General features: G+C 44.9%; 1 protein-coding gene across 4 annotated transcripts in view; it reads left to right on the top strand.

Moving 5' to 3' along the window:
• The window catches only part of LOC144599692 (polyamine-transporting ATPase 13A3-like), a 60,494-nt gene that overhangs the window by 8,557 nt on the left and 25,848 nt on the right, over window positions 1-26,089 (top strand). For 3 of the 4 annotated variants that reach the window (XM_078410903.1, XM_078410904.1, XM_078410905.1), the window contains exons 3-16: window positions 2,074-2,247; window positions 2,842-3,033; window positions 4,578-4,648; window positions 5,152-5,232; window positions 7,637-7,706; window positions 10,718-10,852; window positions 11,995-12,067; window positions 14,344-14,475; window positions 15,273-15,455; window positions 17,852-18,009; window positions 18,501-18,689; window positions 20,327-20,388; window positions 20,905-21,055; window positions 24,441-24,557. In XM_078410903.1, coding sequence (XP_078267029.1) covers window positions 2,074-2,247; window positions 2,842-3,033; window positions 4,578-4,648; window positions 5,152-5,232; window positions 7,637-7,706; window positions 10,718-10,852; window positions 11,995-12,067; window positions 14,344-14,475; window positions 15,273-15,455; window positions 17,852-18,009; window positions 18,501-18,689; window positions 20,327-20,388; window positions 20,905-21,055; window positions 24,441-24,557 — 1,788 coding nt within the window. The remainder of the gene's footprint in view (window positions 1-2,073; window positions 2,248-2,841; window positions 3,034-4,577; window positions 4,649-5,151; window positions 5,233-7,636; window positions 7,707-10,717; window positions 10,853-11,994; window positions 12,068-14,343; window positions 14,476-15,272; window positions 15,456-17,851; window positions 18,010-18,500; window positions 18,690-20,326; window positions 20,389-20,904; window positions 21,056-24,440; window positions 24,558-26,089) is intronic. The other variant, XM_078410906.1, reaches the window with a different exon arrangement.

Below are 26,089 nucleotides of genomic sequence, written 5' to 3'. Positions count from 1 at the left end.
ACTGCCGAGGCCCAATCGTCATGCGACTTCACCACCAAGGCCCAATCGTCACGAGGCTTCACTGCCGAGGCCCAATCGTCATGAGGCTTCACCGCCGAGGCCCAATCGCCACGAGGCTTCACCGCCGAGGCCCAATCGTCACGAGGCTTCGCCGCTGCCGAGGCCCAATTGTCACGAGGCTACACCGCTGCCGAGGCCCAATCGTCACGAGGCTTCACCGCTGAGGCCCAATCATCACGAGGCTTCACCGCTGCCGAGGCCCAATCGTCACGAGGCTTCACCGTCGAGGCCCAATCGTCACGAGGCTTCACCGCCGAGGCCCAATCGTCACGAGGCTTCATCGTCGCGAGGCTTCACCGCTGCCGAGGCCCAATCGTCACGAGACTTCACCACTGTTGCCTCTTCACCGCCGCTGAGGCCTCACGGCTGTCGATACCCCACTTCACGCCTCTGTGGTGCCAACCCGGGACCCAGCCTTGGGCTCCGTCGGCCGCTCCCCCGACCCGGACTCTGACCCACGGGGCCCCAACCTGGGCTTCTACACGGCGATCCGGAAGGCATTGAGACCGCGGCGCGTCAATAAAGGCCTCCAGCCGCGTTCCCAGTCCACAGCCGCAGCTCCACTGTCGGGAAGATGACATCGTGTCCATCTGTTCATTTACTGAAGCAATTCATTTCCTTGCACCAAAGTTGTTCAGGCTTTTAGGTGTGATGTCAATAGTCAATAGTCAATAGTCGTTTATTTGTTACATACACATAAATGTGTAGTAAAATGAAACATTACCCGCAGTTGAACAATAAGACCAATAAGATTAATCAATAAAAATGCAATAACACATACAATCACAACTAACACCAAACAAAAAGAAACATCCATCACAGTGAGTCTCCTCCAGTCCCTCCTCACTGTGATGGAAGGCCAAAATGTATTTTTCTCTTCCCTGCCGTCTTGTCCCGCGGTCAGGCTGTTGGATTGCCACGTCGGGGCGGTCGGGGCTCCCGATATTGAAGCCGCCGCTGGGCGGTGAAAGGTCAACGGCCTATTTCAGGCCGCGCCGGACGGTGAAAGGTCCGTGGCGGGCCGACCCAAGCCCCGCGATTCGGGGCGGGCGAACACGCTGCCTCTGCCGTTGCCGGAGCTCCCGATGTCGGCCCCCACCCAGGGGTCTGCGGGCTTCCGACGTCCACGCGGCCCGCGCCGGAGCCTCCGGAGACGAGTCGCAGCCGCGCCCGCAACATCCGCAGGCAGCCAGCGCCGCAGGTGGTGAGTCCGCGCCGCGGGCTCTGCGAACCAGAGCCCCAGGTGTTCCCAGGTGAATGGCCGGTGGTAGGCCGCAACGGGAACGGAGACACGACACAGAACAAAGGTCACGTCTCCGTTCTGGAGAGAGAATGTTACAGTTCCCGTTCCCTCCCACCCCCCCACCCCACCCAAAACATAACATACAACACTACATCATATTAAACTACAATTCAGACAAAAACAACAAAAAACACAAAAGACAGACGGACTGCAGGCAAGCCGCAGCTTATGTGCTTATATAAACTCTTGCATGACCTGATGCCAGCTCAAAGTGTGTTGTAGCTTAATGGAGTTCCTGTAATGAACACACAGCAGTGACTCTACACAACAAGCTCCTGTAAGTAGCTGTATTATAACAGTGACATAGCAGTCTGGAATCTGGCTGAAGGATAGTATTGTTCAGGATCCTGGAAAGAACCTGTTTACAAAGCAGTGCCATGGAAACTGATGGGCCTTTTGCTTTGGCTACTCAGCAATTCCTTATGCCCCTAATTTAGAAACGTTGGAAGGAGCATTCTGTGTAATAAAGGTTAAAGTGAAAGCATTCGAGGAGAAAACAAAATGTCTTCAGAGTGAAGCTGGGAATTTCACACCGAGTGACATGAACCACTTTCTCTAAAAAAAGATCTGCTTACCTCCAATCTCCTCCACAGATGTTGCCTGACCTGCTGAGTTCTTCCAGCATTTTTTTTTTTTTGTTTAAATACATTGCACTGTCTGGGCAACAAAGAGTCTCATTCCCAACTAATGATGCTGCCTGTTTGTTGCAGGAGATCTACGGTTATAAACGATGTCTGTGGAAGTTGGTTCTGATTGTTGTTGGGGTTGTCTGCTCTGGTGGTTCCCTTCTCCTCCTGCTTTACTGGATGCCTGAGTGGAGTATAAAAGCAACCTGCACCCAGACATCCCTCAAAGAGGCTCAGATAGTGCTGCTGAGAACCACGGTAAGTATTGACATGATAAAACATTCTTCCATCACTTTCATATATATATTCGCAGTAGCATCACAAAACTAAATTGATTTATCCATGAAGCTAATCATGAAGTGGTGCCATTTGGCCAGAAGCTGCCAGCAACATCGTGATTCATGCGTCGGTCGTCTCTTCCTCTTCAAGTTCCTGGTCTGTTGTGCTTGAAATTAGTTTACAAAACCAGCAGAGAAACAGGCCCTTCTGCCCACCATGTCCGCGCCGACCAGCGATCCCCACACACTACACATACTAGGGACAATTTACAATTATACCAAGCCAATTAACCTTCAAACCTGTACGGGAGGAAACCAAAGCACTCCCAAGAAAAAACCCACGCAGGTCACAGGGAGAACGTACAAACTCTGTACGGACGGCACCCGTAGTCAGGATGGAGCCGGGGTCTCTGGCGTTGTCAGGCAGCAACTCTACCACTGCACCACCATATAAAATATGATGTTTTTTTCAGATGCATTTTTTTTAAACATTGAAGATTGCTAACGTTGATGTTTGCCCACGGTTGAGAGTTTAGCACAGCTATTTGGGGAATATTAATTTCCTTTGTTTCAGGATGAATTTAGGACTTGGTTCCGTGCAAAAGTTTACACGTTATTAGCCACCGGTACTGACCCCATGGAAAATTCCGAATCCCAAATCAGTAAGTCAGTGAAAAACGATGAAGAAATGTGCACAGGTCAGCATCATGTTGAACACAGCAAGAAGAAGCTTCTCAGGAAAATATCAGCAAAAGAAGCATTGATGGTAAGAAATTGTAGAACTGCCTTCTTCAAACTTAAAAGAGCCAGTTTCCCCAGGGAACATGCTGCTGTTAGCTTTCTAACTAATGTTATCTGCTCTCATCATAAATCCCCTTTTCCTGTATTCACAAGTTCACAAGCTATCAGATTAGGATTTGGCCATTCGGCCCACCGATTCTACTCCGCCATTCAATCATGGCTGATCTCTGCCTCCTCATCCCATTTTCCTGCCATCTCCCCATAACCCTTGACACCCGTCCTAATCAAGAATTTGTCTATCTCTGCCTTAAAAATATCCACTGACTTGGCCTCCACTGCCCTCTGTGGCAATGAGTTCCACAGATTCACCACCCTCTTATTCTTCTGCTTGCCTAGTTCTACGTTACATCATGGTATACTATCTGCTTCAGTCGTATTGTAATAGTTGAAGCAAGGAAGTGCAGATGCTGGTTAATATTATAGTTGGTATTGTAATAATCCTTTTGGGTGCTGGGGGATTGGGGACAATCTACTATTCATCCTCGTTTTTATTTACGTGGAACTCCTGAGTCTGCCCTCTTGATTTGTCAGCCAGTAGCAAAGAGTTTTTGGACATTTATTCCTTCTTTATGAATTTTATCCTTGTGTGTCCAATGAGAAAACTTGATTTTCTTTCTTTCATACCTTGACCGTTTGAATTGAATTGAATTGAATAAATTTTATTAGCCAAGTATTTATTCACAAAATGCTGGAGTAACTCAGCAGGTCAGGCAGCATCTCGGGAGAGAAGGAATGGGTGACGTTTCGGGTCGAGACCCTTCTTCAGTCTGAAGAAGGGTCTCGACCCAAAACGTCACCCATTCCTCCCGAGAAGGAATGGGTGACGTTTCGGGTCGAGACCCTTCTTCAGTCTGAAGAAGGGTCTCGACCCAAAACGTCACCCATTCCTTCTCTCCCGAGATGCTGCCTGACCTGCTGAGTTACTCCAGCATTTTGTGAATAAATACCATCGATTTGTACCAGCATCTGCAGTTACTTTCTTATACTTATTAGCCAAGTATGTACACATAGAAGGAATTTGCCTTGGTGCTTTGCTCGCAAGTAACAACACGACATACAGTAGACAATTAAAAATATAACATTATAAGTTAACAAGTGAAGAATTAAATAAAATACCAGAGCAAAAGGAGGCGATAGACTTTTGACTGTTGAGTAGAGCTACTGCTCGTGGAAAAAAGCTGTGTTTATGTCTGGCTGTGGCTGCTTTGACAGTCTGGAGTCGCCTTCCAGAGGGAAGTGCTTCAAAGAGTTTGTGGCCAGGGTGAGAGGTCCTGAGATGACCTTGCCCGCTCGCTTCCTGGCCCTTGCAGTGTGCAGTTCGTAGTTGGGGGAAGGTTGGAGTATGCAGTTCGTCGATGGGGGGAAGATTCATACCAGCCAATAATGGCGTCATTCACTTTGATACTTGGTTAAATTTAATTGGGGATAGGAATACTTTATTTTCATGTGACAAGTGGAATTCTTTGCTTGCATACACAATGTATTGCAATATTCTTGTTTTGTTTTTAGGTTCGTTACTTTGAACACCATAGTGTAAAGTACTTTTGGAACAACTACTTACAAAACTTTAAAGATTTAAAGTAAGTTTACCTTTTAAATGATAAGATCATAAGCCGTAGACAAATGGCAGATTTAGGCCATTTGACCTATCGAGTCTACTCCGCCATTCAATCATGACTGATCTATCATTCCTTCTCACCCCCATTCTCCTGCCTTCTCTCATAAAGTTATAGAGTGATACAGTGTGGAAACAGGCCCGTCGGTCTTATTTGCCCACACCGGCCAGACTCTCTGTAAACTTTGAAGCCCTTACAATCAATCTGTACCTTAAAAATACCCAATGACTTGGCCTCCACCACCATCTGTGGCACTGAATTCCACATATTCACCACCATCTGGCTAAAGAAATGGGCAACATAATTTACATAGATTACAAGAATCTCAATTGTTTGGGTAAATTATAATTTTTGATCAAATTGAATAGTTTTGGAATAACTGCATAAATATTAACTCCCTGCGATATCAAAATTGCATGTGATTTTGTTGTTATTGAAAACTGAGATTGTCTCTTTTGATTTCTCAGGGGTCTGACCGAAGGCATTTCATGGTCAGCCATACACACGCTTTACAGTAACGGGCTGAGTAAAGATCTGCAGGAGTATCGGTAAAGTATTGTGCAGATGCTGGTTTATAACGAAGATAGACACAAAGTGCTGGAATAACTCAGCGGGACAGGCAGCATCTCTGCAGAAAGAGATAGGTGAAGTTTTGGGTCGGGACCCTTCTTCAGACCCAGAGAAAGGAGTTGAACTTCTTCAAAGTAGGCATATCTTGAGGAGTCCCGACCCAAAACGTCGCCTATTATTGATGTTCTCCAGAGATGCTGCCTGACCCACTGAGTTACTCCAGCACTCTGTGAAACGTCACCTGTCCATGTTCTCCACAGATGCTGCCTGACCCTCTGAGTTACTCCAGCACTCTGTGTCTTATTGGTAAAGTGTTGATCAATTGGTTAATTCATTTGCCCTTCTGAATGGTTCATCTTTCTCATGAACAACCTGAATTTATTTGGAATTTATTTGACTTCCTTTAATTATTTCACAGGTCCATCATTTAGTGTGTTATTTGTTAACCCAGAGTACAAAGGTTCTGCCGATCTTGGGAATAGAACGTGCTGCAAACACTCCACATTCCCTCCAGCATGTGGAGAGAGAATCAGTTAACCTTTCAGGTTAATGCTCTGAAATCCATGAAAAGTTACAGTCTGATCGTTACTTTCATGAAGGCAGACACAAAGTGCTGGAGTAACTCAGCAGGTCAGGCAGCATCTGTGGAGAACATGGATAGGTGACGTTTCACAGAGTGTTAGAGTAACTCAGCGGGTCAGGCAGCAGCTCTGGAGAGAAGAGCGGGTGCCATTTCGGGTTGAGACCCTTCTTCAGTTACTTTCATGAACTACTTTGAAACATATTTATTCCATTTGATAAAATTACATTTTATTTTCTCTTCCAAACACGAGTGTGAGATTTGTAAAAGACTGCAGGGCTCTCTGATCCATGCATCACTAGCCCCTGGAGGATGCAGGAAGACACTGAGGGCAGCTGTACACATACCGATGTACAAGATAACTTTACACTGAAGTGTGATCTGAAGTACATTGAGAATATTGAGCCTGCAACATCACAGCATAGGATCAGGCCCTTTGGCCCATAGTGTCTGTGCCAAACATGATTTCAAATTAAATCACTAATTTGCTCTGCTTGAACATAATCCATATCCCTCCATTCGCTGCATATCCATGAGCCTGTCGAAAAGCCTCTTAAATGTCACTAGCATATGTGCCTCCACCACCACCCCAGGCACCCACCACCTTCTGCATTAAAACTTGTCCCGTACATCTCCTTTCACCTTTAAAGTTATTTGATTTACGATGGTAAATGGAGGAAGTATTCTATGCCTGCAGATTTGTGCACATTGGCTGAGTTACATTTCTGCATTTGCCACAATTGCCTGGCTTTGCAGGAACAGTGCTCGCTTCAGATTCTTATCTTGGGATGGCTTTTTGTTTTTCTTCACATTCCACATGGTTTTATATTTATTTAGCAAAGTCTGTTTCACAATGATCGATGTATTATTTAGAAGCCATCTGATGTGTGAGTGTAGGAACTGAAACTGTGTACTTTCCCGAGTGATTCCTGTCTTGCACTGACCAGCCACTGACTTGCCGAGGAGCTTCTGGTTCTCACGCAGAAACCGACTGCAATGATATCACGTCCTCCACACAACAGGGAACTGCAATAGTTGAGGAATGAAGGGGAAAACAGAAAGCAACAATGCTTCCCTGCTGCTTCCGTTCAGTCTAGTTTATTTATTGTCACGTGTACAGTGAAAAGATTTTGTGTGCTAACCAGTCAGCAGAAAGACAATACATGATTACAATCGATCCATTTACAGTGTACAGATGTTACATAACAAGGGAATAGCATTTATTGCGTCATAAGCAGGTCATGCTGGAAGAACAGAACCATTTCTGAAGGTGGAGTTCTCAGTGTGGCTATGTTGCGACGAGCTTTGTTCAATTGATTTCTGATCACATTGAAAGATCGGAGTGTTCCTCCCAGGCCAGCACACTATCCTGGCCAATAATCACTTGGAGTGCTTTGCGATGTGATGTGTCACTATCTGATATCTTAAACACCATGCTTTTGTTCTCAGTGACATTTCCCCATATTGTAATCTACCTGTTCTGGATTAACAGATGTTGTATGAGGATTGGGAGGTGCCACTGCTAACACTTTGGCAGTTCCCAGAGATTGATTCATGCTGTCCAGTTTACATGTGTGACTTAGTAACTCACGGAGTGGCACAGTAGCTAGTCTTCATTAAGTACAATTCAATATTTTTAAAAATCCATTTAATATCCAAGATAATTGTGAATATAAAATGGAATACATCATGACCACATAGACTATTGTCACTGTAAGGTTGGAGTATTTATGGATAATTGTTTTAAGTTATTATTTTCGACATTCCCTGTACTAAATATATTGTTGATTTTTTCTGTGTAGCAAGCTCTTTTTCGGATCAAATGAAGTTGAAGTCAAAGTCCCTTCTGTATTTAAGCTATTAATTAATGAGGTGAGTACTCTGAGAAAATGGTAGCGTAATGCTGATATCTATTGATCAGTTTCTTCCCTCTCCCGACTCACTGCCTGTTATGTCAAGGTGCAGAGGTTAGACTTAGCTGATGTTTCAGTTGCGGTATCAAGATCAGGTCAATCTGCTCACTAACCCGCTGCACCATTTATCCCTGCCTTTCTTCATTATCTTTTTTATTAAATTACCATCCTCTCTTCTGACACCTGGAAGACTATATTTGAGTTGCTCAGGGCAATGCAATCTGTGTTCATGCCTCTCCATGTGAAGCTGGGGTTTTTTTTGGATGGTCATTTATTTAGTTCATGTTCAGTGACGTCCCATTATTCTAAATTCCTCGGTTATTTTTAATGCCCTTTACCACTGCACGCTATTTAGTGAAGTTTAACCAACCTTTAAAAACTCAGTCCCATTGCCTTTGGTTCTTGCTGACTATCTGTATACTAAAACTCTCATTTGTTTGTTCCTGAACTACAGCCAAAACGGTACACGATAGCGTGACAATTCTAGGCCCACCTTACTCACCATCGTCCCTTTGGTGCTAATGGAAGGTTTCATTGAAATCGGTGTTATATTTGTAAAGTTATTCACATTTAAAGTTTGAATCTATCTCCTTGGGGGAAGGAGGGGGGAGGGGAGGAGGGGGGAGGGAGGAGAGGAGAGGAGAGGAGAGGGGAGGGAGGAGAGGAGGAGGTGGAGGAGAGGGAGGGGGGAGGAGAGGGTGTGCACCAATGCAGGAGAGGTTGGGCCCAACGGTTCCACTTGGTCTAGTTCTTTATTAAAGTTTCTCCACGTTCTGGACATCCTGTTTGGGGAGGGACCTGTCACCAGAGGCTGGAGACCTGTGGTCTCATTCCTCAACAGTCTGAATCCAGTAACTGTTGGGCTGCTGCAAGGACAAATTGCATCATTTTGTTTAGTTTAAACACTCTTTGCTCTCGTTTAAGGGTGTTGGGGGTTATGAGGCGAGGGTGGGAGAATGGTGTTTAAAGGGAAAGATAGATCAGCCATGATTGAATGTTGGCGTAGACTTGATGGGCCGAATGGCCTAATTCTGTTCCTATCACTTATGAATTGAGACAGTAGCATTCTCCGTGACATCAAGCAGAGCTGTCAGTGGACGTGGCTGAGACCACTGTGGTTTGGAGTACATGGGTGGCCTCTGTAGCTCCCTGGAAGCAAAAACCTCTCCCCCAACTAGTTTCCCCTTGATGCACTTGCACTGACATCTGTTAGTGGTTGGAACTAGACTACCCTTTACCACTTGCATTCTGTTTGGCCGCACACAGCATCTTAACGTTCATCCAACAGCCTGTCTGAATGCTCCCCCACGACAATTATCATCTGAATCTCAGTCACTGTTCCATCTCTCTGGGGAATTTCCTGCCTCGCTACCCAACATTGGTCACATTATGGTCACATGTGCTTGGTACAGTGAAATTCTTTGTTTTGCATACAATAGACAAGATTGCATTACACCAAGTGGATAAAAATTGCAAAAGTATTCAATATTAGTCATATGTACATTTCTAATGTAACTTATTGCCCCATTTGTGGCAATGAACGAGAACAGATTGTGGTTCACAAGCCAAAACCCTTGTGTTCCAGTGAGGTAATACCTGCCTCTGGTGACTGATTACTGGGGGGCCCTTGTGTTCCAGTGAGGTAATACCCTGCCTTGTGTTCCAGTGAGGTAATACCCTGCCTTGTGTTCCAGTGAGGTAATACCTGCCTCTGGTGACTGATTACTGGGGGGCCCTTGTGTTCCAGTGAGGTAATACCCTGCCTTGTGTTCCAGTGAGGTAATACCCTGCCTTGTGTTCCAGTGAGGTAATACCTGCCTCTGGTGACTGATTACTGGGGGGCCCTTGTGTTCCAGTGAGGTAATACCCTGCCTTGTGTTCCAGTGAGGTAATACCCTGCCTTGTGTTCCAGTGGGGTAATACCTGCCTCTGGTGACTGATTACTGGGGGGGGGGGGGGGGCTTGTGTTCCAGTGAGGTAATACCCTGCCTTGTGTTCCAGTGAGGTAATACCCTGCCTTGTGTTCCAGTGAGGTAATACCTGCCTCTGGTGACTGATTACTGGGGGGCCCTTGTGTTCCAGTGAGGTAATACCCTGCCTTGTGTTCCAGTGAGGTAATACCCTGCCTTGTGTCCCCGTGGGGTAATACCTGCCTCTGGTGACTGATTACTGGGGGGGGGGCTTGTGTTCTAGTGAGGTAATACCCTGCCTTGTGTTCCAGTGAGGTAATACCCTGCCTCTGGTGACTGATTACTGGGGGGGGGGGGGGGGGGGAACAATTGAACACTTTTCAACGTTCCATCATTTTGGAGGTTTTGCATACTTCACAGGTCAAGATTCTCCTTTAACTTTGTCACGGGTGGCACGGTGGCGCAGCGGTAGAGTTGCTGCCTCACAGCGCCAGAGACCCAGGTTCCATCCCGACTACAGGTGCTGTCTGCACGGAATTTGACTGCCTGGGTTTACTCCAAGATCTTCGGTTTCCTCTCACACTCCAAAGACGTACAGGTTTGTAGGTTAATTGGCTTGGTGTAAGTGTAAATTGTCCCTCGTGTGTGTAGGATAGTGTTATTGTGTGGGGATCACTGGTCGGTGCGGACTCGGTGGGCCGAAGGGCCTGTTTCCACGCTGCATCTCTAAACTAAACTAAATTGGTAAGAAGCAACTGCAGATGCTGGTTTAAACCGAAGATAGACACAAAAAGCTAGAGTAACTCAGCGGGACAGGCAGCATCTCTGGAGGGAAGGAGACCCTTCTTCACCCATTCCTTCTCTCCAGGGATGCAGCTTGTCCCGCTGAGTTACTCCAGCTTTTTGTGTCCATCTTAAACTGAATTTATCACAATCGGATATGTGTAAATGATGTAGTCTTATAGATGTAAATCTGAGGTTTTGTTAATTTAAGACTGTTAATCCAGAGGTGTGTTGTGGACTGCGTGTAATTTACATACACATTTTGTTTCATTTTTAGGTGCTCAATCCTTTCTACATATTTCAAATATTTAGTGTAACTGTTTGGAGTTTTAATGGCTATTATTATTATGGTGTGGCAATTATCATAATGTCAATTATATCGATTGTGACCACGCTACATACTGTTAGAAAGGTAAGAGATTAACACATTGGTAAGCGTCTGTCAGCGGCATTATCTGTGGTCCCAGCCCAAAATGTCACCTATCCATGATCCCCAGAGATGCTGCCTGACCCGCTGAGTTACTCCAGCACTCTGAAACGTCACCTATCCATGTTCTCCAGAGATGCTGCCTGACCCACTGAGTTACTCCAGCACTCTGTGAAACATCACCTATCCATGTTCTCCAGAGATGCTGCCTGCCCGCTGAGTTACTCCAGCAGTCTGTGTCTATCATCGTAAATGAATTTGTTTGTAGTCAGGACATGTCCAGATTAGCAAAGCCTTCTCAACCGGCGTGATTTACTTTACAAGTGGGCGTTGACATGTTGAATTACATAAAACATCATTCTAATAGAGGAGCAGAGCAATGCATTGCAAGTTACATGATATAAAATTGTCATCCGAATCATTTGTAGCAGTCTGGTTTATATTTAAACTTCCTGAATGTCCAAGGTTCTGACATGCGTTTGGCATCTCCAAGTAATTGTTGAGCCTTGGCAGGGAGAGTTGTAGCTGAGTTTGTTTGAGACTGAGCGTTCACTTTATCCATGCCCCACATGATCTTGCACACCTCAATAAGGTCACCCCTCAGTCAACTACACTCTAAAGATAAACTCTCTCCCTCAGCGGCCTCTCCCGGTAACATCAGCCCAGAGGCTCAGCTAATACCCCGATTAATCTCTTTTGCACCCTTTCCAACTTAATATACACACGGTGGTGTAGCGGTAGAGCTACTGCCTCACAGCGCCAGAAACCCGTGTTCGATCCCAACTACGGGTGCTGTCTGTGCGGAGTTTGTACGTTCTCCCCGTGACCTGCGTGGCTTTTCTCCAAGATCTTCGGTTTCCTCCCACACTCCAAAGACGTGCAGGTTTGTAGGTTAATTGGCTTTCCATAAATATATACATTGTCCCTAGTGCGTGTAGGATAGTGTTAATGTGCTGGTCGGTGCGGACCCGGTGGGCCGAAGGGCCTGTTTCCGCGTCGTATCTCTAAACTAAACTAAATCATCTATATTCTTGCCAGATAATGTGTGATGTTTCCGTGTGCTTGTAATATATTTATAAATGTATGATATGGTGTGTTTTAGTGAATTGATTTGCTTGGTTTTGCAGCAATACATTATGTTACATGACATGGTAGCGGCCCACAGTACCGTCAGAGTTTCCATTTGCAGAGCGGACAATGGTAAGTGAATGTTTCAGTTATTGAGGCATGAGGATTCTGTAGTAACCCTGAAACTTGAACAACATTTGTTGATGATTAATTTGAGACGGTACTCAGGATTTATACTTTTTAACTTTCATCTTTTAAACTCGATAATTTAACTAATCCTTTGGATCGTGTCAGAACATGTCTATTTCCAGTTTAAGGAAATTAAGTGCTTTGGTAATAAATCTCCCTCCATCCTTTGCAGAGGGGTGTTTACTAGAATGCCAGCGGCGGTCAGCTTTCAGGGGAGGTTGGCCAAACTCACATAGAAACAGAAACATAGACAATATGTTAGTTAGAGAAGGCCATTCAGCCCTTCGAGCCAGCACCGCCATTCACTGTGATCATGGCTGATCATTTACAGTCAGTAATCTGTACCTGCCTTCTCCCCATATCCCTTGATTCTGCTAGCCCAAAGAGCTCTATCTAACTCTCTTTTGAATGCATTTGGTGAGTCGGCCTCCACTGCCTTCTGGAGGCAGAGAATTCCACAAATTCACTACTCTGAAAAAGTTTTTCCTTATCTCAGTTCTAAATGGCCTACCCCTTATTCTTAAACTGTGGCCCCTGATTCTGGACTCCCCCAACATCGGAAACTATGCCCAATCCCTTAATAATTTTATATCTATCTATATACTAAAACTCTTGTTTGTTTGTTCCTGAACTTCAGCCAAAATGGTACATGATAGCGCAACCATTTTAGAGTACATGGTATTGGGGGTAGGGTATTGACATGATAGAAAATTGGTTGGCAGACAGGAAACGAAGAGTTGGGATTAACAGGTCCCTCTCAGAATGGCAGGCAGTGACTAGTGGGGTACCGCAAGGCTCAGTGCTGGGACCGCAGCTATTTACAATATACATTAATGATTTAGATGAAGGGATTAAAAGTAACATTAGCAAATTTGCAGATGACACAAAGCTGGGTGGCAGTGTGAACTGTGAACTGTGAAGAGGATGCTATGAGGATGCAAGGTGACTTGGACAGGTTGTGTGAGTGGGCAGATGCATGGCAGATGAATTAATTTTTGCCCACTAATCTCCTGTGTGGAACCTTATCAAAGGTTTTCTGAAAGTCCAGGTACACTACATCCATTGGCTCTCCCATGTCCATTTTACTTGTTACATCCTCAAAAAATTCCAGATGATTTGTCAAGCATGATTTCCCCTTCGTAAATCCATGCTGACTTGGACCGATCCTGTTACTGCTATCCAAATTACATCCTTGATAATTGACTCTAGCATCTTCCCCGCCAATTATGTCAGGCTAACTGGTCAATAATTCCCTGCTTTCTCTCTCCCTCTTTTCTTGAAAAGTGGGATAACATTAGCTACCCTTCAATCCACAGGAACTGATCCAGAATCTATAGAACATTGAAAAATGATCACCAATGCATCCACAATTTCTAGAGCCACTTCCTTAAGTACCCTGGGATGCAGACCATCAGGCCCTGGGGATTTATCAGCCTTCAGTCCCATCAGTCTACCCAACACCATTTCCTGACTAATGTGAATTTCTTTCAGTTCCTCCGTCACCCTAGGATCTCTGGCCACTAGAACATCTGGGAGATTGTTTGTGTCTTCCTTAGTGAAGACAGATCCAAAGTACCTGTTCAACTCGTCTGTCATTTCCTTGTTCCCCATAATAAATTCTCCTGTTTCTGTCTTTAACTGATTTTTGTCTTAACTAATTTTCTTTCTCTTCACATACCTAAAGAAGCTTTTACTATCGTCCTTTATATTCTTGTTAACTTACCTTCATACTTCATCTTTTCTCCCCGTATTGCCTTTTTAGTTACCTTCTGTTGATCTTTAAAATTTTCCAATCCTCTGGCTTCCCGCTCATCTTTGCTATGTTATACTTCTCTTTTATTTTTATACTGTCCTTGACTTCACTTGTCAGCCATGGTCGCCTCTTACTCCCCTTAGAATCTTTCCTCTGGAATATGTAAAGCTGAGGAGAGATCTGATTGAAGAACATGCAATCACAAGAGGTACAGATAGGATAGATAGTCAGAACCTTTCTTCCCAGGGTGGAAGTGTTCAACACTAGCAGGGGGGGTGCTTTAAGGTGAGGGGGTGAAGTTTACAGGAAATGTGTGCAGGGCAAGTCTTTTACGCAGAGTGGAGAATGCCTAGACCACATCTGGTGTTTTATCTGCTGTCATTTGTTTTGCTTTTCAGATTTTAATGGACAATGTTGGCCACTTGTCAAACAAATAATCTATTTTGTATCTCCTCTCCCCTTTCAGAAATAGAAGAAGCTTTGTCTACAGATCTGGTGCCTGGTGATATATTAGTCATTCCATCGAATGGGACTGTAATGCCGTGTGATTCCGTACTGCTGAGCGGCACTTGCATTGTTAACGAAAGCATGTTAACAGGTAACTAAATCTTCTTCTTCTTATCTTCTTCTTAAGCCCTTGGCTCCTCTAGAGGTAATTAAATATAGCGGATGAAAGAAAACAGTATCATTTAGTGTATTCGCATTCATCCTTCTCCAAACGCTCATTCAGTAAAATTCCCTGGTGAAAATAAACACCCGAGGAAAATCATATTCATTCATTCGGTATACTTGAACCAAAACACAGTTGAGGTAAATGCCGAGCATTTTGTTGGTGTGGCATTTCCCGTGGTATTCCGGGCATGTAGCTAAACACAAGTGAAACTCCTGCATGTTGTGATCTTGCTGGTTGCTACGTTGATCCAAGCTGTGTTGGAGTTCAGTAACTCACTGGATCTTGCTGTATAAGTTTAGTTTAGAGATACAGCGTGGAAACAGGCCCTTCAGCCCACCGAGTCTGTGCCGACCAGCGATCCCCTAACAGCGATCACTAACATTATCCTACGCCAACTAGGGATAATTTACAATGATACCAAGCCAATTAGCCTACGTTAATCTTTCTTTAACGTAATTTATTAATTAATGTACAGGCCAAACGCAGGCAGGTGGGGCTAGTATAGCTAGGACATGTTTGCAGGTGTCAGCAAGTTGGGCCGAAGGGCTTGTTTCTACACTGTACCACTCCATAACTCCATGCTCTATCTTTCCTTTATCACGTAGGTATTTGAGTTTAGCTTATTGTCAGTGAAAAGCTCATCTCTCGTTACATTAATAATTCCATTTGGAGGTGGCTTGAAATGTGCCACATCGCTGACTCTGCTTTTGTTTTTAATTAAGGTGAAAGTGTTCCTCAAACAAAAATCAGTTTGCCAAATCCTATTAAGACTTCGAAGGGTCTAGAAGATGATGAAATCTACTGCCCGGAAAATCACAAACGCCACACGCTCTTCTGTGGCACCACAGTCATCCAGACACGGTTTTATTCCGGAGAACGTGTCAAAGCTCTTGTAGTTAGAACAGGTAGAGTGCGTCTCCAAACTAGATTTGTTACAAACCTGCTTTAGTGTGTATGGTGACCATGCATACGTTCAGAGTTGAAACTTTCCAGAATGACTCTGTGATTTACACATAATTTGTTCAAAAATAGAAATAAGAGGCAGAATTATTCACGGCTGGATGTGCAGCTTCCTCAAGTGGTGGGCTAAACACGGGTGAAGTGGGCTCTTTGCCCAGTCCTTCTTTCCTCTTCACAAACATGACACACACTACTTTCACCTACACCCTGCCCCTTTACCTTGAATCCTTGTGGCTGCAGGTGTGCTTTCAATGGCCGATCCATGTGAGCACCACATAGGCGTAGACAGCAGGCTGTTGACAAACCATCGGTGATTGCACATTTACATTGTGACGCTATCCAAGCTCAATGTGCTAACTCACCACTCACTGACTATTGCTCACATTACAGAATTGGAGATCAATGTTACTGTGAGATCTGAATAGCAATACTGAAGCAAGTTTAGCACAGTGGGATTCTGGGCAAGGATGTTGATGGCTGAGGTATAATCCTTCCTGCTCTCTCTCCACTTATCACTGCAACAATAAACTCCTCCCTGTCCACTGGCATCGTCCCGCCATCCCTCAAAATTGCTGCTGTCACCCCCATTCTGAAAAAACCTGGTCTCAACCCTGACACCCCAAACAACTTCAGACCAATCTCCAACCTACCCTTTCTGTCCAAAGTTTTGGATCGTGCTGTAGCTTCTCAACTCAAATACCACCTCTCTACCAATAACCTGTATGAAACTTTCCAATCCGGATTCCGCTCCAACCACAGTACTGAAACTGCGCTCCTCAAAATCACAAACGACCTTTTCCTCTCCTATGACGCTGGCAACCTCAACATCCTCATCCTACTTGACCTCAGCGCCGCCTTTGACACCATAAATCACTCCATTCTCCTCATTCTGAAACCTCCTTTAACATCACCGGCACAGCCCTATCCTGGATCAAATCTTACCTCTCTGACAGGCACCAGTTCATCTCCATTAACAACTGTAAATCCCCCACCGCTCCCCTCCCCCAAGGTGTCCCCCAAGGCTCAGTCCTTGGCCCCCTCCTCTTCATCCTCTACCTGTTCCCCCTTGGTCAATTAATCCGCCGTCATGGTCTCAACATCCACTGCTTCGCCGATGATATCCAGCTCCTCATCTCCACCAAGTCAATCTCCACCATCACATACTCTACACTGACAAACTGCATCACTGAAATAAAATCTTGGCTTCAATCAAATTTCCTCAAACTCAACTGCAACAAATCTGAAATCATCATCATTGGTCCAAAAACGCTCACCAAATCCACCCAAAACTTCATCCTCAATATTGATGGTCTCCCAGTATCCACCTCCCCTCACATCCGGAATCTTGGAATCATCTTTGATCAAACCCTCTCCTTCGACAAACACATCAAACACATCACAAAGACAGCCTTCTTCCACCTCAAAAACATCGCCCGTCTCCGTCCATCCCTCTCCTCCACAGCTGCAGAAACCCTCATCCACGCCTTCATCACCTCCCGTCTGGACTACTGCAACAGCCTCCTCTATGGCTCACCCTCAAAAATCATCAGTAAACTTCAATACATTCAAAACTCCGCTGCCCGTCTACTCACCCACACCCCGATCCGTGACCATATCACCCCCGTCCTTTACAAGCTCCACTTGCTCCCCATCCCCCAGAGAATCCAGTACAAAATCCTCCTCATGACCTACAAAGCCCTCCATAACCTGGCCCCATCCTACCTGACTGACCTCCTCCACAGGCACACTCCCACCTGCACCCTCCACTCTGCTGCTGCCAACCTCCTGTGTCCCCCCCCCATCCGGACCAAACTCAGATCCTGGGGGGACAGGGCTTTCTCCATCGCTGCTCCCACCCTCTGGAACTCACTACCCCAAACCGTCAGAGACTCCTCCTCACTCACCACATTCAAAACATCACTGAAGTCTCACCTGTTCAGCACTGCCTTCAACCACTGACCGTCACCTCACCTTCTGTCTCCTTTTTCTGTTCGTTTACTTATTTATCTATTTATTTTCTTCTCTATGTTCTAGTAATCCCTGTAAAGCGTCTTTGAGTGTTTGAAAAGCGCTATATAAATGTAATGCATTATTATTATTATTATTAATCCTCACGGAACTCCAGTGTGATTGCACCTAAACCTGTGGAAGACCATGCAGTTCCACTGTTTACATTTAATGTCTGTTGCATATATCACATTCTACTTTAGTACTTGTACCAGCATGTTTACACGTGCTTTCAGAAAGTATATGTTTATAAGAGAATGCTTGCACGTGTTGGTGCTAAGTAGTGTAATGCATGGGGGAGGGGATGCAATGACCATGTTTGTTTTAAACAAAGGTTTCAGCACGACTAAGGGGAGACTCGTCCGTTCAATCCTGTATCCAAAGCCGACTGATTTTAAACTGTACAGAGATGCCTACCTCTTTCTACTCTGCCTAGTGGGTGTGGCAGCAATAGGCTTTATATACACTATTATCCACAGTATTTTGAATGAGGTATGCCTTTGTTCTTTTTAACTAATTTCAAGTTCAAGAGATTTTAATTGTCACTTGTACCAACAGGGGAACAATGACATTCCTATTTACTGTATCTCCCCAAGCCCCTGATCTCAATAACAGATTGTGTATAAATGATCAATAGTGCAATAAATGAATAACTGCAATACTTGGTATCTGTAATAGTGCCAGAACTGAAGTCCATAGTCCATTGCTGAGGTTGGTGTTGTGCAATGTTCGAGAGCCTGGTTGTTGCTGGGAAGACTCTTGAACCTGGTTGTCACGGTTTTATTATAACCTAATTATAACCTCAGTGACTAGAAATAACTTAAAAATGTTGCTCAACCTGCACTTTAGCACGTTGCTGCTTGTCTTTGTCTGTTATTTTTGTCTTTGTCTGTCAGCAGGTTGCTGTTTGTCTTTGTCTGTTGCTACATTCCTTCTAAACTCATAATAAATGACTTGTTCATGTTGTTGTGTTTATTCTGCAGGTCATAGTTGGCACGATCATTATTAAATCACTGGATATCATCACCATCACAGTTCCCCCTGCTCTTCCTGCAGCCCTGACTGCTGGCATCGTCTTTGCTCAAAGACGACTGAAGAAACTGGGCATTTCCTGCATCAGCCCTCAAAGAATAAATATCTGCGGGCAACTTAATCTGATTTGTTTTGACAAGGTTAGAATTTCATGCACTCTATTAAACGATTGAAATGCTGATGGAGAACGCATCAGGTTTCAACAGTGGATTTAGTATGGGTAAAACATGCAGGCACCACACCTGGTTCAGCCAATATAAATGAATACATCTGCAACATTTTCCAGTTATCTTTTACTGATGGTTATTATTGAGGAACCAAATGAAACTCTAGCTCTAAACAGATGATCTACTTCCAATCTAGTATCTCATTTCGAACAAGAGAAATGATTGGCATTCAAGTCAAATGTCTAAGATAATAAAAAAGAAAGAGTGAAATGAGGTTTTGCGAAGGGCGAGCAGGAACCACCTGGCTGGGACACAAAATGCTGGGGTAACTCAGTGGGACAGGCAGCATCTCTGGAGAGAAGGAATGGGTTCAGTCTGAAGAAGGGTCTCGACCCGAAACGTCACCCATTCCTTCTCTCCAGAGATGCTACCCGTCCCGCTGAGTTACTCCAGCATTTTGTGTGTCTCTTCGATTTAAACCAGCATCTGCAGTTCTTTCTTACACGATGGATATAGAACGACGGGGGCGGGAAGAGCTGAGTTTTGGGACTGATTAGACTGCTCTTAAGAGCTGCTGTGATCTTTATGCTGTAACAACTCTTTGATTCCATGATTCTTAAAAATTGAAATTCATTTGTCTCTGCTCATCTTTGTGGCCTCCTTGGACTGCGGATGCTGCACAGTCTCCAGCTCAGCCTCTCTGCCTTTGGCCAGCTGCTCTAACGTGGGCATTTCTGCCTCTTATTTCTAGCACCCAGTCGTTTCAGCTCCTTGCCTGTAACTCGTCTGACACTGACTGAGTGTGGGATCTCTGGATACTGTCTGTGTCGGGCTACCTTTTGTTGCTGCTGTAATTGTGCTTTGTAGGTGTAGAGTTGCTGCTCTATCTGTTAATCACCCTCCACTCATTTATCCTTTCATTGGGAATGTGTTTAGTTAAGAGTATTTTTGCTAAAAGAAGCTCGTCTTTTCACTGTTTATAAACAACCCACATTAAGCGTTGAAACCAAATTAAATTAATTTTGAAGCTTGTGACATCTCAACATGGACTCAGATATCCTTGGCAGCAAAATGCTAATTGCTTTACAAGTTTGTTCAGAAAGTTCAGATTCTGAAATTTTTCAATATCAACAGGAAATATTAGGAATGGGTGACGTTTCGAGTTGAGACCCTTCTTCAGACTTCAGTCTGCTTACAAGTGTAAGACTTCAGTCTGAAGAAGGGTCTCGACCTGAAACGTCACCCATTCCTTCTCTGCACAGACGCTGCCTGTCCTGCTGAGTTACTCCAGCACTCTGTGAAACGTCACCTATCCATGTTCTCCAGAGATGCTGCCTGTCCCGCTGAGTTACTCCAGCACTCTGTGAAACGTCACCCATCCATGTTCTCCACAGATGCTGCTTGTGCTACTGAGTTACTCCAGCGCTTTGTGTCTATCTTCGGTTTAAACCATCATCTGCAGTTCCTTCCTACACTGGACATATTAGGTCAGGCAGCATTTGTGGAAAGCTAGACGGACTGGCCAATTCCAGCGTTTCCTTTTTTAATTTTGGGTTTGGAGCACCTGCAGTATTTGGCTGTAAAGTAAATTGTCCTTTCTTTGGCTCTAGACTGGAACGCTTACCGAAGAAGGTCTGAACATCTGGGGAATTCAAAGAGTGGAAGATAATAGGTCTGAAACATAAAGCATTGATGTCTAGACTCCAATCACAAAAACATCATTAATTCCATGCAGTTGTCAGAGTTTGTGAGTTTCAGATGAAGGTTGGGTGGTGTAAACATGTCTGCTGCATGGGAATGGAACCCGGGACGTTGTTTGTTGGACCAACCACCTGGTAGTTGTTTTCCTTTGTGGAGTTGAGCATTGGTGCGTGATGTTTTGCTTTTCACGGCTTACCTTCTCATTCATGATGAGAGGAAACCGAACATTGAGCCGTGATCCCTCACTATTCTTAATGCTGGAATCACTCGATGTTTGATGTGGGCTTGCTCTGACCCCTCTCAGTAGCTGAGAGTGTCGTTGAGGGAAAAGTGGGATTTAGAGATTTGAATTTATCAGCATTCAATGCTCATCGATTTGTTAGCATTTTGCAAATTTATTTTGGAATTTGACTTTTGAAATCTGTCCATTTGAATGCATTTAAAAGCAGAAGAAGGAAGTCTGAACAGGTTTTCATTTTGTGTTCAGTTTCTTGCCATCAGAGCATAACATTTGTAGGGAGAGCTTGGTGAAGTCGCAGTTTGTGGCTTGCATGGCAGTCTGCCACACACTGACCAAAATCGAGGGCAAGTTATCTGGTGACCCTTTGGATTTAAAGATATTTGAAGAAACTGGTTGGGTGAGTCTTGCATTTATTAACCAGAAATAACTAACCTGTATGGAGAGTGTTTACTGTATTTGGAACGGGTAATACATATTTGCTGATTAAGTTAAAGAAGGAAAGATGCAAAGTGCTGGAGTAACTCAGCGGGTCAGAACCTGGATATGTGACATTTTGGGACCTTTTTGGGAAAGCTGGAAGAGGGGAAGGGCACAACACAAAGTCTGGCAAGTAATAATCGGTACAGGTGAGGGGAAGTTAGGAAAGGCAGATGTTTAGACAAAGGTCAGAGGTGAAAAGACAGAAGGTGTGAGACAAAGATTGAATGGCTGCAAATGCTGAAGCTATTGAGCAAGGAATGTAGGTGGAAGAGGACGGGTAGGGGGGAAATAGGCGTGAGTCCAGGTGGGGTACAGGGGAGAGAAGGGGGGGGCGGGTTGTAGTTACCTTAAACTTGAACTCAATGGTCATAATGTTGGGGTGTAAGTTACCTAAGGTGTAGGAGGTGTACTTCCTGCAGTTTCCCGGTGGCCTCACTGGCAATGGAGGAGATCCAGGACAGAAAGGTCATTGTGGGAATGGGGAGACGAGTTATAACCTCAGCATCTATGATCGAACGCAATTATCTGCCTAATCCGCTGAGTTGCTCCAGCATGTTGTGTCTATGGTATAAACCAGCATCTGCCCTTCCTTGTTATTACATTCGTCATGCCCTTCTCTCTTCCATCTTTCTCCCCCATCCTCCAATCACAATCAGTCTGATGAAGGTTCCCAACCCGAAACGTCACTGATCTATGTTCTTCAAAGATGCTGCCTGACCCGCTGAGTTACTCCAGCACTCTGTGAAACGTCACCTATCCATGTTCTCCAGAGATGCTGCCTGACCCGCTGAGTTACTCCAGCATTCTGTGAAACGTCACCTATTCATGTTCTCCACAGATGCTGCCTGACCCACTGAGTTACTCCAGCACTTTGTGAGTTTCTTTTGTAAAACCAGCATCTGTAGTTTCTTGTTTCCTCAAGTTAAAGAAACATTTGGTATCTTGTTCTCCAGAAGGAATTGTCAACAAAGCTCTTCTTTATTCACAGTTTATGTTTTAGATTTTGAATGCATTATATTGATGTTAATTTTTTTAAATGAGTTCCTTTTGCCACTTTATTTTAGATTTTGCTTTATAATTATCAGAAGACTCTCTGCACTCACTATTATTGAAGAACGAATTGATAATAATGGGTGTCACAAAATGCTGGAGTAACTCAGCGAGTCAAGCAGCATCTCATGAGAGCAGGAATGGGTGACGTTTCCAGACCCTTCTTCAGACTAATGTTAGATCTGCCCAGTTAATACCAAGTCTATTGAGTTGTCCTTTCACTGCAGTTGTATTTCATAACATCTGACACCAGAGGGCGGCAGGGCGATAGAGTTGCTGCCTCCCTGCGCCAGAGACCCAGCTCCTTCCTGACAAGGGGTGCTGTCTGTATGGAGTTTGTACGCTCTCCCTGTGACCTGCGTGGGTTTTCTCCAGGTGATCCAGTTGGACGTACAGGTTTGTAGGTTAATTGGCTTTGGGGGGGAAAAAATTGTAAATTGTCCCTAGTGTGTAGGGTAGTGCTGTTGTATGGGGTGATCGCTAGCCAGTGCGGACTCAGTGGGCCGAAGGGCCTGTTTCCGCACTGTATGTCTAAAGTCAAGTCTAAATGTGAAAGAATCATAGAATGACTGAAGCACTGAAGGTAGGTGATCAGCCTGTGTCCAAGTCTGCTCCTGACAGGGGGAGCCAGGACTGAAGGTGGGTGATCAGCCAGTGTGTCCAAGTCTGCCCCTGACAGAGGGAGCCAGGACTGAAGGTGGGTGATCAGCCAGTGTGTCCAAGTCTGCCCCTGACAGAGGGAGCCAGGACTGAAGGTGGGTGATCAGCCAGTGTGTCCAAGTCTGCCCCTGGCAGAGGAAGCCAGGCATCCTCTGTCTTTGCTCGGGAACCCTGCAAATTACCTTCCCCTGTGCCTGTCTAGTTTCCCTCCACAAGCCCTGATTGATTCTGTTTCCACGCTGTTGATGTCTCGGTGAGTTCAAGCTCACAACTTAGTCCCCAGACACATTCTGACCCGAGGAAGATTTGTCTTCACACAGAGGATGGTTGCAATCTGGAATGCACTGCCAGAGAAGGTGGTGAGGCAAATACTGCCAACATTTAATAAGTGGTGGGATGAGCAGTTTACATTTCAAGGCAGGGAAGGCTGCAGACTGAGTACAGACAGTTACCAGGTGGGTGGCTCTAAGGATCTGTTCCTCGGCTGTGTGACTCAATGACTCCAAAGCTGAGTGCTGGTCTGATCGGGGCTTGTACCCTGGAGATTTCTGACTCCCTGGCTCGCACTATTTTGGACGACCCATCTGTAGTGTGGTTGCATGACAGACACTTCCCGCCCTGGACAATCCAGGAGTAGCTCAGACTCCATTATGGTGACCCGTGAATGTAATCTTCCCTGAAGACCAACAATTCTGAGCTGACCAGCACCCCACCATGATTGCCGTGTACATAGTACTCCTTGTCTCACAAAAGGCTGACACTCGCTACCTACTGAATGTGTTCAAAACACCGGGACCTTTCCTCCCAAGTCAAACTTAATTTTAAATAGATCGGCAAGACTAAATTACTGGCTAAAATCCTCTGGCTAGAAAATGTACCCTCCCAGAATCTAATTTTTATTTCTCTTTTTTGTCTTTTTTACTTCTCTCGCTTAATTCCATCTTTTTCTCACTCATGTAAATATTCTAACATGCATGGTAAGTCGCATGCACAGTGTCTGTCTCCTTGTGTCTGTGTCCTTGCATCCGTGTGTCTATGTCCGTGTTTGTGTGTCCATCTGTGTGTGTGTCCGTCTGTGTCTGTATCCATGTGTCTGCGTGTGTCCCCGTGTGTGTGTTACTGTCTGTGTGTGTGTCTGTGTGTATTCCTGTGTGTGTGTGTCTGTGCATCTGTGTGTCCGTGTATGTGTCTGTATCCGTGTGTCTGTGTATCCGTCTGTGTGTATCCGTGTGTGTGTGTCTGTGTATCCGTATGTGTCTGTGTGTATCCGTCTGTGTGTATCCGTGTGTGTGTCTGCGTATCCGTATGTGTCTGTGTGTGTATCCGTGTGTGTCCCCGTGTATCCGTGTGTGTTTGTGTCCGTGTGTGTCTGTGTGTGCGCAGTTTCCACAGTGGTTGATGCACACGGCTGCTCGCTGAGCTCACACAGCCCCTGGTCTGTTGGGAGGGTGGGAGAGAGACGGTTTTGCCACCCATCAGGTACAGGAGCCCAGCTCCAAGATGTGGCAACGCTGTTGGCATTGGCTGTAAAACCCAGCTATTTATGTATGTGAGCCCAATGTTAATATTGTCTCTTACATTTTCCATTGAAGATTCTTGAGGAAGCTACTGAAGAAGAGACTGCTTTACACAATCAGATCATGCCCACAGTGGTTCGACCCTCGAAACAACCTCTCCCTGCAGCTGAGGCAGGCATGGATCGTGAAATGGTACGTTTTTAATGGAGCTTTAATAGTCTTGAATAGCCAATTGGTTACAGTGTGTTTATGATCATGTTTGTTCCATGGTATTAGAATTTTTTTTAAAGTATATAATGTTTTTTATAATGCCAGAATAATTAACACCGTTTTTGAATTCTTTCGTTAACTGCTTATTAACTCTGTTAGTTACAAATTCACACTATTTTGTTTCCAAAAAGTTTCCTTTCAGAGATCCATGTTGCCTCTAACTGCCCAGTGCTGCTTTTTTTTTTGCCAAGTGCAGGCACTTTGCGTTTTATGCAGGGGTTACATGCTTGAAAAACTGCATCATTCAAAAACACGGTAATCAAACATATTCACGACCACGCTGGCAGCAGTATATTTGAACGCCTCATTCCAAATGCACATAAATCAAACACATATAAATCATGGTGCCTGGACTTTGCAAACTCTTCCCTGATAATGGATTCCTGCATCTGTCAACTCGCATAATATGCAAGAGCTATGTCGCATTTGTAACCTGGAATTAAGCAAAGGGCAGTCATTTGACAATGTAAATCCTGAGGTGCTGTGAAGATCTTTCTAACTCCTTTGATTACCTAATGTCCACTTGCAAATCATGATGTGTTTTCATGTGCATGGCATTCCCTGTCTCGCTGGCTGCATCGCCAGATTCACCAGGAAGTTGCAGGAGATGTTTGTTCCATGGTAGCATGAGGGTCATCAACGTGAATGGAAAGATTTAACAGACAAGAAGAGTTGAGGGGAATAGTCATACCGTGTGCTAAGTGATTTTGTTTAGTTTAGAGATACAGCGCGGAAACAGGCCCTTCAGCCCACCGAGTCCGCACCAACCAGCGATCCCCGTGTTGTAGTCTGTGGCCTATTAGAAGAAACAGGCAGACAACCGAATTCGTTTAACCTCTTTATTCTACTCACCTAGGTGGGAGAGAGCCTAGATACCGGAGTGTTCAAAAACACTCAGGAAGCTAGTGTAGTCTCTCTCCCCGAAAGCTTACATTTACACACCTTTTATACCCTAAATACATGTGCCAGTATTTTTCCATCACTGCCTTATATGGCAAGTTTACAATGTCCTATAAATCTTTATGTGTCTTTCGGGACCTCCGTGTCCGTCGTGTCCATCATGACCTCTTCTTTCTTGGGAACAAAGGGCAGTCCATATGGCAAGATGTTCTTCTTAACACTTCAAAGCTTAGAGGCCAGTTGCTGATATCAGAGGATACGATCAGCCATAAACCGCACTTCCATGCTGACAACAGGATGCCCCAGGAATAATCCAAGCTGGAGCTTTTACACTCTTGCAATAAAACCCACATAGCTGCATTCGTAATGTTAGCCCTTACACCCGCACACTAACACCATCCTACAATAGGGGCACTTTTTTAAACATATACCAAGCCAATTATGCTATAAACCTGTGCGTCTTTGGATTGTGGGAGGAAATCGAAGTTCTTGGAGAAAACCACGCAGGTCACGGGGAGAACGTACAATCTCCGTACAGACAGCACCCGTAGCTG

The sequence above is a fragment of the Rhinoraja longicauda genome, chromosome 13, assembly GCF_053455715.1.
Source record: "Rhinoraja longicauda isolate Sanriku21f chromosome 13, sRhiLon1.1, whole genome shotgun sequence".
NCBI lineage: Eukaryota > Metazoa > Chordata > Chondrichthyes > Rajiformes > Arhynchobatidae > Rhinoraja > Rhinoraja longicauda.
The sequence above is the reverse complement of the archived record's forward strand: the minus strand, read 5'-3'. Positions and strand labels throughout refer to the sequence as shown.